Below are 12,196 nucleotides of genomic sequence, written 5' to 3' on the forward strand. Positions count from 1 at the left end.
AAGATTCTCTGAGAAGTATTTTATATAATTTTGTTTTTATACAATTTTATTTTGATATATTTATTCGAAATCAAGACAAAGACAGTGAATGATCTTTAGCAATGTAATATACTGTACAAATAGCATTTTTAGTCCGCATGTCATATTTAACTAACGTCTTGTACCTTTGACAGTGTTAAACATGGTGCCACGTGGATGGGAATATGCATGGAAATCATATGCAGATGAGGTTATGCATCGTAAAACTAGGCATTGTAAGCTCCATATATGGTGATTTTGGGGAGGAGACACATGTACGCACAATCTAACGCTGACAGGGATTTATAAAAGGATTTTTGCGTAGGTTCTGGCGTACTTTTGTGCGTACGCCAAATCTAGCTTTTGTGCATACGTACACTTTTAGGATGAAATCTACGGAAAGTTTTATACACGAGGCCCCTGGTGACAAGCCTAGTTGCCACCCCTCATTCTGCTCTTGCCCCCCCTTTGCCACCCCAAGTATAAAATCCTGGATAAGTAAATGACATTTTTCCTTTTTTTTTTTTTTGGTGGACCCTTTAAGAATATTTAGACATTTGCGTTGGAAAACAGCTTCATAATTTATAGAACATAATTTGACTTATTATTTTCCCTTCAATTTATTCCTTGAATTTTCTTTAATTGGGATTTAAAAGGTCTTTATAAAGTCTTGAATTTATTTTACACTGAATGCAATTAAAATCAGAATCATTCTCACGGGAAACGACTTGTTTACATGCGGATGTGAGCGTCATGATCATGAGGAGAATCGGCTAATTCCGGTCCCTGGCCGGTCGATTGGTGCATCTCTAGTTTTAACGGTTTAACAAAGGAAGTTATTTTGAATGTATGTAACCAAACAGTTGAGGAGCAACACTGACTCGACTTTCATGTTTGGTTACAAACATTTTTCAAAATATCTTCCTTTGTGTTCAGCATAACAGAAATTTATACAACTTCAGGGTGAATGACAATTTTCATTTTTTGGTAGCTGTCCTTTTAACAGAACACACAACTTTAGTAGTGTATGTACATACAGGTGCATCTCAATAAATTAGAATGTCGTGGAAAAGTTCATTTATTTCAGTAATTCAACTCAAATTGTGAAACTTGTGTATTAAATAAATTCAATGCACACAGACTGAAGTAGTTTAAGTCTTTAGTTCTTTTAATTGTGATGATTTTGGCTCACATTTAACAAAAACTCATCAATTCACTATCTCAAACTCCCACAGTTCAGTTTACTTCAAATTAGTCTTCCCATTAAAGCCATTATATTGTTCATTCAGACTGATTTGTGAATGCAGAATGTGCACAAACACAAGCTGATGATCCTGAATGTCTTGTTGAATGAGTGTTGATCGTCTGAGGCTCATCAATATTAACAGCTGCTGAAAAGACTCTTTATTTCACGTCAATAGCTCCTGTTCTCACCTCATTATTATGCTGATGTCTTCAGATCTCCTGTAAATTGCCACTTAAAGCTCATTTCATTGGTGTCAACAGACAGAGGGAATTTTTTGCTCACAAATATCTACATTTCTTTATATTTTTTATGCTTTCAACTGTTTTTCTTACCATTAGTTTTATCTGGAAGAATTAACACAACATTATTTATATTCTGTTATCCATCAATATAAAAATGAACTCAGTAACTCAGAGATATATTTTTGATTTTGGCAGATCAGCTCCTCCAACATTGCAATTCATCAATGAAGCTCCTCCCATCATCAGTGAAGCTTCTCCCACTGTTCAGCAATAAATGCTGGACGATTCCCATCAGAGCATCAGGAAGAGCTGAAATCTGATCCAAGACTGAGTTTACATTTACATTTATGCATTTAGCAGACGCTTTTATCCAAAGCGACTTACATTGCATTCAAGTTACAGTTTTACATTTTATCAGCTCTTGCTTTCCCTGGGAATCGAACCCATGATCTTGGCGTTGCTAGCGCCATGCTCTACTATTTGAGCTACAGGAAAGCTTTTATTAAGAGTATTATTTAAGAGTTTATTAAAGAGGACAGAGAGAAGATGAGAGATCCAGAGCCCTGCAGAATCAAACACACTGAAGATACTGAACAACAAACAGGTTGGTGTTTATTCTTCTTCATGATGCTGAAGAACATTTTCTAACAACTGTTAGAAAGATTCAAGCACTTCATCAGATTTTGATAAACAGTTTGTATCCATCGTTATAGTTTCATTTTTAGTTTAAAACAAATGGTAAGTAAAGGAAGGTTTGAGAAACTTGTGTCAACATCAGACAATTATTTCAGTTTTTTTACTTTACATTTATATTATATCTGGTTTTCAAGTTTCTGCATCCAAGTTACCCGAATGTTGGACATTTCTCAATATAGTTTACAATATTGTGATTTTTGCCATTTCTTTTAGCAATAAACAGTAAACACCAAACTTTACAGAATTGCAATTAGAACATTTATGCATATCAGATATACTGGAAGACACGATTAAACGGTAGAACTCTCAAATTCCTATATATTATATATATATATATATATATATATTTGGGCTATCAATCGATTACCTTTTTTTTTAGCTCCCTCATCTTCATCCTGGTTTGTGTGTCTTCACTGAATGCAAGACTCAGAATGCAGAAGCAATGGATATAACTGATACAACACATTCCCCGCTTTTAATATCTGAAGAATTAATGCAACACAGCTGATCACTTAGAAAGACCAGTGAGGCAACTGTTCAAATACTTATGCTCACATCAGATAGAGGGATGAAACTCTAAAAGTGGTGAACTTCTTAGCTAGTAAAACGAATGTTGAAACACCTAATAATAAAACGTGTCATTCTGTAGTTTTGTCTCATACTCATCTTTTAATCATATCTACAGATTTCTTGACTCTAGAGCAAACAGAGCCGTCTTTACTGTCCAAATACTTACGGAGGGCGCTGTATTTAATAGTTCTCACTACAGAAACATGGGATTTGTGCCTATAATGTTTTGCATCTGATCATTCAATTAATTTATAAAAATGCACCAGAATTATCATAATATTTTCTAGCAGTCATCTACTTTCCGCTATTACAGTAGTGTTGACTTTCATATTTCTAGCTTTGAATTTTTTTTGATTTACTAAAATTGAAATTGAACTTTTTTTCTTTCATTTCATGCCCCATGGAAGAGATCAAGAGTGAAGAACTGAGTGAAGTGGAGGAGAAACATCATGACAAACCTGGAGAAAAACCTTTGAGTCACTCAAAGACTAAAAATACATTTTTAAAGAAAAGAGCCAAGAAATCTTTCACCTGCACTCAGTGTGGAAAGAGTTTCCCATTCAAGCAAAGTCTTGAATTTCACATGAGAGTTCACACCGGAGAGAAACCGTTCACGTGTGATCAGTGCGGGAAGAGCTTCACACAAAAAGTACACCTTAAAAATCACATGTGGATCCACACCGGAGAGAAGCCATTCACATGTGATCAGTGCGGGAAGAGCTTCACGCAATCAACACACCTTAAAGGGCACATGAGAATCCACACTGGAGAGAAACCATTCATGTGTGATCAGTGTGAAAAAAGTTTCACATACAAACAAAATCTAAATATTCACATGAGGATCCACACCGGAGAGAAGCCGCACGCATGTGATCAATGCGGCAAAACATTTCTTAGTGCATCAAACCTGAAGATACACCTGACAGTTCATATGAAGGAGAAGCCGCATTCATGTTCTGTGTGTGCAAAGAGTTTTTCACGGCTGCAAAGTTTAAAAGTACATCAGAAAATACATAGTGATGTGAGAGAGTACGTGTGCTTTGAGTGTGGGAAAACCTTTACTTCAGCATACAGTTTAAAACAACACCAGAGGATCCACACTGGAGAGAAACCTCATAAGTGTTCACACTGTGACAAGACATTCAGTGTGTCATCAAATCTGAAAAGACATGAGAGGATTCACAGCAGAGAGAAGCCACAAACATATGATCAGTGCGGAAAGACTTTCTCTTCTAAAAGTCACCTGAAGATACACATGACCAGATCACCACAGTCTGAGATCACAGTTAGTAGTTCATGTTTATGTCCTTAAAAACAAGGTGTCTTCTGTGGAAGAGCTGTGATGAGCGACAGGCCATTTTGTTGGTTGCTTGGTATCTGCTTCTCACATTGTTATGAAGTATTGAGTTGTAATTAACTCTTTCCCCGTCAGTGTTTTGGAAAAAAGTTACCAGCCACCGCCAGCATTTTTGAGCATTTTCACTAGGGCTGTGATGGTCGCCGTGACAACCGCGGTTCACGGTGGTCTGTTGCCACCAGCTGTAGTGCACGTGACGTCACACACTCTATAACAAGCATAATACAAAGTTTTGTGTACAAGTGTAATAATAGTAACAGTTGCAAATAGTTTTATTTAGACTATAAATCTATGCTAATTCACAAATTACCTCAAACACCATACACGGCGTTTTCTTTAGATTGGCAGGTTTGAGTGCAGGAAAATACAGTTTATTCTGCATTCAGCAAATTTATTTTGTGATGAGCAATGGACCTTGTTGGGAAACCAAATACTACATCGCCGATCTGGAATTATTTCCATTCATGTCACCCATCCATGTTTGTACAAGTGTCTTCAAGTTCTGATCGCAAATGCCCGGCTGGTTGGGTTTGTATTGGTGAGGCTTTCTCCAAACTGGCCAAATACGAACGAGACAGCGGTAAATGGAAGATGTTAACAAAACATACGCTGCGATTCCTATTCCACATTCCCGCTTGCTTGGTGGCGGAACAGTGAACCGTGTCTAAACCGGTCGCCGCATCGCAACACAACAGGTCGAGTCTGTCTACACAGGACATTTGAACTTTGTGTCAGTATGTCATAAATAGGACGAGGCAGTTTACTGTGAGGGATTTGTCGTGTCGTATCGCGCCGCATCTAGTGTAGACAGCATTACTTATTATACTGAACAAAATTATAAACGCAACACTTTTGTTTTTGCCCCCATTTTTCATGAGCTGAACTTAAAGATCTAAGACTTTTTCTATGTACACAAAAGGCCTATTTCTCTCAAATATTGTTCACAAATCTGTCTAAATCTGTGTTAGTGAGCACTTCTCCTTTGCCGAGATACTCCATCCACCTCACAGGTGTGGCATATCAAGATGATGATTAGACAGCATGATTATTGCACAGGTGTGCCTTAGGCTGGCCACAATAAATCCCTCCAACGTTACACTATAAATTAAAAATTGATATCAATTAAAAAAGTCTGTAAAAATGTTATCTCAAAGTTGTATAGACCTATTTCAAGTAGAAGTCACAGTTACGTCACTGCAAGCTGCGCGCGCATAGTCGTGGCAGAAAAAAAGTGGAAGCGAATTACACACGAGTGAAACAGGCAACACAACCCACTAGAAAATGTCTTGTTGTGCTGTTGGGTGTCAGAATAGGAATGCCGAAAAAGATGGCCTTCATTTTTATAGAATACCCTCGTCGAAGACACCATTTGAAGATAAATGTAGGCAATACAATATAACAACATATATATAATAATATTGTTTTGTTAAATTTTGTTGTTGTTATTAATTAAATTAATACTGGTTTGTATTTCATATACATTTCCATTTGGTATCCAGACTCGGGCCAGTACCGGCTAATTGTATAATCTATGCTGGCGTGATTGCGGCCCGATGCCGGCAGTGTCGGCTCAGTTTCGGCAACCGGACTTGGACCAGCGTACTCGGGCCGATTCTAGCGCGTCATTCACTCCCGTAATTCACAAGAGTCCAGCAACCGCATCCGGGCCGCTATCGGGCCGGATCATTTTGGCTACCTGGGATACCACCAGCATCCCACCGGCACCAAAACACAACATATGCTGGTCTTGCTGGTATGACCAGCTATATAAAATATGCGCTGTACTGTTAATGGGTGATGTCACTTACACAAAGCACGAATTAACTGAATCTAACATTAGTTCAAAAGTGCTTTGATCTTTCATGGTAAACTAATATTGCTAAATTAAAATTGTTCTGTGGTTTCAGGAATGATAATATAATCTTTCTACAAAGGAAGAGAAGCTGCAAAGGAAGGGAGCTGCTAACAGAAATGCAGGAAACACAGGTGAGCAATAGAAGAAATTAAACACATTCATATGCATTTTTTTCACAACATATTTTCTTATATCACCATGCATCTGTTATATTACAGTTCATTAAAGGAAGGTTTTGACAGGTAGTGACACAAACCTAAATACATGAACGTTAATAATTTTATTTTAAGAAATTGTTTGTGTATGTGTGTGTATGTACCGTTTTCTTTTCTGCATTTCACTTCTGCTCTAACTTGCTTCCTTTAAATAAAGCTAAATATCGTTGGCTCTGTGATAAATTGCATATTATGTTTCTAGATTATATGCTGATGGCCGTGCAGCTGAGGAGCGCAGAGTCTCCTGTCGGACAACATCTCTAAGTCGCTATGAACCATGTGACTAGTAAGTAAAACCTCAAACATACAGGACACTACTGTTCAAAAGTTAGAGGTTGGTATGATTTTTTTTAAATGTTTTTGAATGTGTTTTTTAAGTAAGTCTTCTGCTCACCACTACTGCATTTATTTGATTAAAAATACAGTAAGAACAGAAATATTGTAAAATATTATCATTTAAAATACCACTTTTTTATGTGAATATATTTTAAAATGTAATTTTTTTGCTGTGATCAAAGCTGTATTTTCAGCATCATTACTCCAGTCTTCAGTGTCACATGATCCTTCAGAAATCATTCCAAGATGCTGATTTCCTGCTCAAGAAACATTTCTGATTACTACCTTTGTTGAAAACAGTTTTTGCTGCTTAACATTTTTTATGGAAACAATACCATTCAAACATTTGTGGTAAGAAAAGAAAGAAATTAATACTTTTATTAATCAAGGGTGTATTACATTTATCAGAAGTAACAGTGAAGACATTTATAATGTTGGAAAAGATTTATATTTACTAAATTGTTTAATACATTTAATAAATGTTGTTAATTGTACTTTCTATTCATCAAAGAATCCTGCAAAAGGTATCACCGTTTCCACAAAAATGTTAAGAAGCAAAAACTGTTTTCAACTGTTTTAATAATAATAAATGTTCTTGAGCAGCAAATCAGCATATTAGAATGATTTCTGAAGGATCATGTGACCCTGAAGACTGGAGTAATGATGCTGAAAATACAGCTTTGATCACAGGAATAAATGACAATTTACAATATATTAAAATAGACAACAGTTCTTTTTAACGTGTAATTATATTTTGCAATATTAGTATTTTCTCTGTACTCCTGATAAAATAAATGCAGACTTGGTGAGCAGAAGATATTTTTTTCCCCCCAAAAACACTGTAATGTTTCCAAAATCTTGACAGTTACTGTATAATTGTTACTATATTGCTCAAATACCATTAATTGGATGGATTTGTGGCCCAAGATGCTGGGATAGGCTTCAGCCCCCAAGACCCTAGAGAGGATAAGTGGTTTGGAGAGTGAATAGATGGATGCATGAACTTCCAAAATACTTTCATTTGCTTTGATTTTGATTCTATTCTGACTGCTGTTCAGCTTAAAAATACCTTTCCATTATCGTTGTTTGTCATTTTGCATATTTTGCACTTTTTAGTGTGACATGAAATACGTACCAATAAGTACATATCACTGCAGTTTCCAAAATAAATGAACACTTTCACACAAATTTACAGAGTTGCGATTAATAAAGTGTAATTTTCGCACAATTACTTGAAGAATATCATGCTATGACTTCAAAACAATATTAATATGCTGGGAGATTTGAAAACTGATGCTTTTGAACGTTAGCATCGCACACATCCAGCTTCATATCTATGGGTTTTCATAGATGACAAGTTTGTTCGGTAGCTCACGGAGTACGGAGACGGACTTAGGAGACAAGAAGCACTGGTTCGAATCCCGTGTAACTACGGTTCGAAAAAGCAGTTAAAATCTGTGTAAAAGGAAGTTCAAATGGCACAGTTGCATCAGCTAATACGTTTTTATATCAGTTTTGCATTTGTTAACACTTATCGGGTAGGTTTAGGGCTGGATTTGGTGTAGGGCATATTTCCAACACGATAGAGCATCAACCTTTAGCGACAGTCCCCGGATATTTGAATTCTGAACCGCCGCAATACGTATCTGAAGCAACGTAATAAAAAAGCAGCAATATGTACCAATATCTACGTAATAAAAACATGCCAGGGTTCACATATTGAACCTGTGTTTTAGCGCCACTCAGTGGACATTTCTATTTGAAACTGCGGTGAAACGTGCAGCAAGGTACGTAAAACGGTGTTGCACAAAAAGTGCGCAGAGGTACGTATTTTTATGAGACCAGGTTGATATATTCTCATTTTTAGGTCCTGAGACCATATGGGGTGAGGATCAAGACAACCAAACCAAAGGTGGACTGTAACCTACTGGACTATATGATAGACTTCATACTGACCACTACTGCCATGTATGCAGCATGAAAAGTGTTTGAAAAGAGGGGCATTTCCTTCACCAAGTAAAAGTGTGGAGGATTCATCTGGCCTTCATCGGCCCCCATGAGGTGACTCGATGTAGAATAAATCAGCTTGCTTTAGGCTTGAAATGACTGAAATCTTCTCGTGTGAGTTGATATCATTTTAAACATTCTTTAAAGTACTTCTCATTTCTTGTGAATGTATTTTGTAGTATGTGTAAAACTTTTCCAATTAAATTAACCTTTTTTACCTTTATTGATATTGTAGTCAAGGTTGTTAATGCTATGGACTGCACACATCTGCCTGTGTTGGGCTTGTGTTTACAGGTTGTATAAAACTAGGCCTGGCTGCAACAACTAATCGATAATTAAAATAATCATCAACGAATTTGAATAGTGCATCAAAACAAACAGACCGCTCATAATTCTGACTAAAATACACATTTTGCTTAAATATTTTTTTGTTAGAAATTAAGTGTAGGTTTAAAACCCTACATGTAACACAAGTAATCATATTTATGAGAGCAGTAACAGTAAAGGCACTATTGTTGGAACTGTCCATTAATATAATATAATATAATTGCTCTGTTCAGACGAATGATTGTGTTTGTTCCTCGTACCTCTTACAAGTTAAATTCTGTTTCAAAATAACAAGCAATCTGTTGTTTTTAGGTTTAGAATGTAATGTTTGTATTTTAACAATTTAATGCTTATAATGTACAGCAGAGCCTACATAGATACATTCATTATATTTGTTTTCATAGGCAGGATGTGAAATGACATTCTTTAAAATAATTGATTACAATTATTTTAATTTAAAAATTATATATATATTTTATTTATTTATTTATTTGTCATCCAATTACTAGTATTAATAAAAAAAAATATACAAATAAATTGGTTATCAAAAAATATTGTTAGTTGCAGGCAGCCCTACATAAGATATCGTTAAAGAGGTAGGCGGTATAATGTTGTGTGTGAACACAAAGTCATGTTTATTTGTACAACATGTAATTAATTTCTATAGAGATAATGCATTATTGCAGTGAAACACTTTGCTATTTTTATTTTGTAAATTAGCAGAAAACCATCTCTACCACTGCAGTGCTTTATCACTATTTTTTAAATAAAGTTATAGTTCATAGTTCTGAATCATTTTGTCATGTGACAACAATATTTTCTTTCAGATGATGCAACTGCTATAATAAAGCCTGTATCATAGAATAGTAACTTGTCATTCTGTTTTTATTTTGTAGATGTTTGTTGAATAACTAGGCTTAAATGTAATTTGAGGTACTTTAGTAAAACCATGGTTAAACTATGATAATACAACCATAGTTAATTTGTGGTACTTGAACCATGGTTTTTAAAACCATGGTTCGCACCAAAAAACCATGGTTACTACAGTCATGGTTTACTACAGTTGTACTATAGTATTACTACAATATAACTAGTAAAACCATGGTATCAGAACCATGGTTTTTAAAAACCACGGTTCGCACCAAAAAACCACGGTTACTACAGTCATAGTCAGTGTTGGACACGTTACTTTAAAAAAGTAATTAGTTACTAGTTACTTCTCACAAATAGTAACTGAGTTAGTAACTGAGTTACATCATTATAAAAGTAACTAATTACCAGGGAAAGTAACTATTGCGTTACTTTAAAAAAAAAAAAATTCAAATGTCAAATAACTTTGGATGCCCCCAATATTAAATATGTTAAATTAATGAAATGGACACTAAAAATAATAAATTATTATTATAAAACATTGTACATTAATCTACACTATTTATCTACTGATGCTTAGTATCAGTCAGTCAAGCATTATAATATAATATTATGATAATTTAATATTATATGATGATAGAACTTTAGTAATTAGAATAACCAAGTATGAATGCATATTTGTCATCAATATAAAACGCACTAAGGATTAATGAGCTGCTGGGTTCATGAATATTAATCACGTTGTCTGCGTTCGTTTGAATTGATTTGCTGAAATCAAAACAGGGATGATAATAGGTGAGCGCCAGCCAATGAGATTGTTGTTTGCGCACTAGCCCCGCCCACTACCAGAGAAACCGCAATTCTTAAAAGCTGAAGAATTCCAAAGGAACTCCTTTATTTTGACAGGAAAATACAACAAAGAATATCGTTTACATGTAGCACGTCAATCCTGCATGTTATGAAAGACTCTCTTGCTCTGTATCTTTCTTTGCGTGCGTGTATGTGAGAGAAAGCGACGGTGAGGCGTGCGCCTTCACACTAGAGTTTATGGCACGTCAAATACAGCTACACTGCGCATCCATTCAGATGAACTGAAAAATTAAATTCTAATAATATAATATAGTAATGCCACATTTTATTGCCAGTAACGGTAACGGCGTTGTAACGGGGGAAACAGTAATTCGTTTGATTACTCGTTACTGAAAAAAATAACGCCGTTAGTAACGCCGTTTATTTATAACGCCGTTATTCCCATCACTGGTCATAGTTTATTACAGTTTTACTATAGTATTACTACAATATAACTGTAGTAAAACCATGGTATCAGAACCATGGTTTTTTAAAAACCACGGTTCGCACCAAAAAACCACGGTTACTACAGTCATGGTTAACTACAGTTTTACTATAGTAAAACCATGGTTAATTTTCGTAAGGGGTATGGTTCCATGAAGAACCTTTAATATCCAAAATAACCTATCATTGCACAAAAGATTCTTTGTAGCACAAAAGGTTCTTTAGACTATTTAATGGTTCTTCACAATCAACATTTTTGTAAATATTTTTTTCTGGAAAGTGAGATCAAGTGAGCTAAATTTTCCTAGCTGTCTGGTCCTGAACTCATTCCAGACTCATTTTCTTTTAGTTGTGTTCAATTATGCCACTGTTTTGGTTCAGTTCTGTCTAAAAAGATATGGACCAGTTTTGGGCGGGCGAACACGAACTAATCTGGGCCAGTCTTTAGCTGTTGATATGGGCCAGATTATTCCCCTCCTCTCGCCGCTTCACTCCAGTCCAGCGGGTGGCGCTAAAACACATGCGTTTGTTTGCCAAACACCAGTAAACCTCAGAAGAAGAAGTTCAGTTTCACAGAGCTCTCTGTTGTTTTGTACTGATGCTGGCTTCATACAAACGGTTAGAAATGTTTCTGTTCATAGAGAAATACAGTTTTTGAATCAGGTCAGTAAATCTCTGTAATATTCTCATCCTCACAGTTGTGACTTAAGTGTTGAAGCAAGCAGGAATATCTGGAGGAGTATCAGCTGAACTGAGATCTGCTGCTGTGAAGATGGTGTTTGTTAAAGAGGAGAGTGAGGAGAACATGATTAAACCAGAACCTTGCAGAATAAAACACGAGGAACCAGAACCTTTGAGAATAAAACACGAGGAACCAGAACCTTTGAGAATAAAACAAGAGGAACCAGAACCCTGCAGAATAAAACAGGAGGAACCAGAACCCTGCAGAATAAAACACGAGGAACCAGAACCTTTGAGAATAAAACACGAGGAACCAGAACCTTTGAGAATAAAACACGAGGAACCAGAACCCTGCAGAATAAAACACGAGGAACCAGAACCTTTGAGAATAAAACAAGAGGAACCAGAACCTTTGAGAATAAAACACGAGGAACCAGAAACCTGCACAATAAAACATGAGGAACAAGGAGGTTGGTGTTTATT

The 12,196-nt window shown here is 35.8% G+C and overlaps 2 protein-coding genes across 5 annotated transcripts in view; both read left to right on the forward strand.

The window, feature by feature from the left end:
- Window positions 1-1,854: 1,854 nt before the first annotated feature.
- Window positions 1,855-8,535, forward strand: LOC131537570 (gastrula zinc finger protein XlCGF7.1-like). Of its 2 annotated transcripts, XM_058771128.1 has the most exons (5): window positions 1,855-2,110; window positions 3,180-4,057; window positions 6,037-6,115; window positions 6,402-6,485; window positions 8,403-8,535. In XM_058771128.1, exons 1-3 carry the CDS (start codon window positions 2,053-2,055, stop codon window positions 6,040-6,042), a joined length of 942 nt encoding a protein of 313 aa, XP_058627111.1. In that variant the 5' UTR covers window positions 1,855-2,052; the 3' UTR covers window positions 6,043-6,115; window positions 6,402-6,485; window positions 8,403-8,535. The 2 variants fall into 2 exon arrangements, with proteins under 2 accessions (XP_058627111.1, XP_058627110.1); XM_058771127.1 differs by lacking the exons at window positions 6,402-6,485; window positions 8,403-8,535 and having other exon boundaries at window positions 3,180-6,080.
- LOC131537549 (gastrula zinc finger protein XlCGF57.1-like) overlaps window positions 8,428-12,196 on the forward strand; it is a 28,678-nt gene continuing 24,909 nt past the window's right edge. For 2 of the 3 annotated variants that reach the window (XM_058771083.1, XM_058771080.1), the window contains exons 1-2: window positions 11,419-11,650; window positions 11,731-12,183. In XM_058771083.1, coding sequence (XP_058627066.1) covers window positions 11,805-12,183 — 379 coding nt within the window. In that variant the 5' untranslated portion in view covers window positions 11,419-11,650; window positions 11,731-11,804. Of the gene's footprint in view, window positions 8,597-11,418; window positions 11,651-11,730; window positions 12,184-12,196 lie in introns of those variants that run through there. The other variant, XM_058771082.1, reaches the window with a different exon arrangement.

This window comes from Onychostoma macrolepis, chromosome 03 (assembly GCF_012432095.1).
Source record: "Onychostoma macrolepis isolate SWU-2019 chromosome 03, ASM1243209v1, whole genome shotgun sequence".
Taxonomy (NCBI): domain Eukaryota; kingdom Metazoa; phylum Chordata; class Actinopteri; order Cypriniformes; family Cyprinidae; genus Onychostoma; species Onychostoma macrolepis.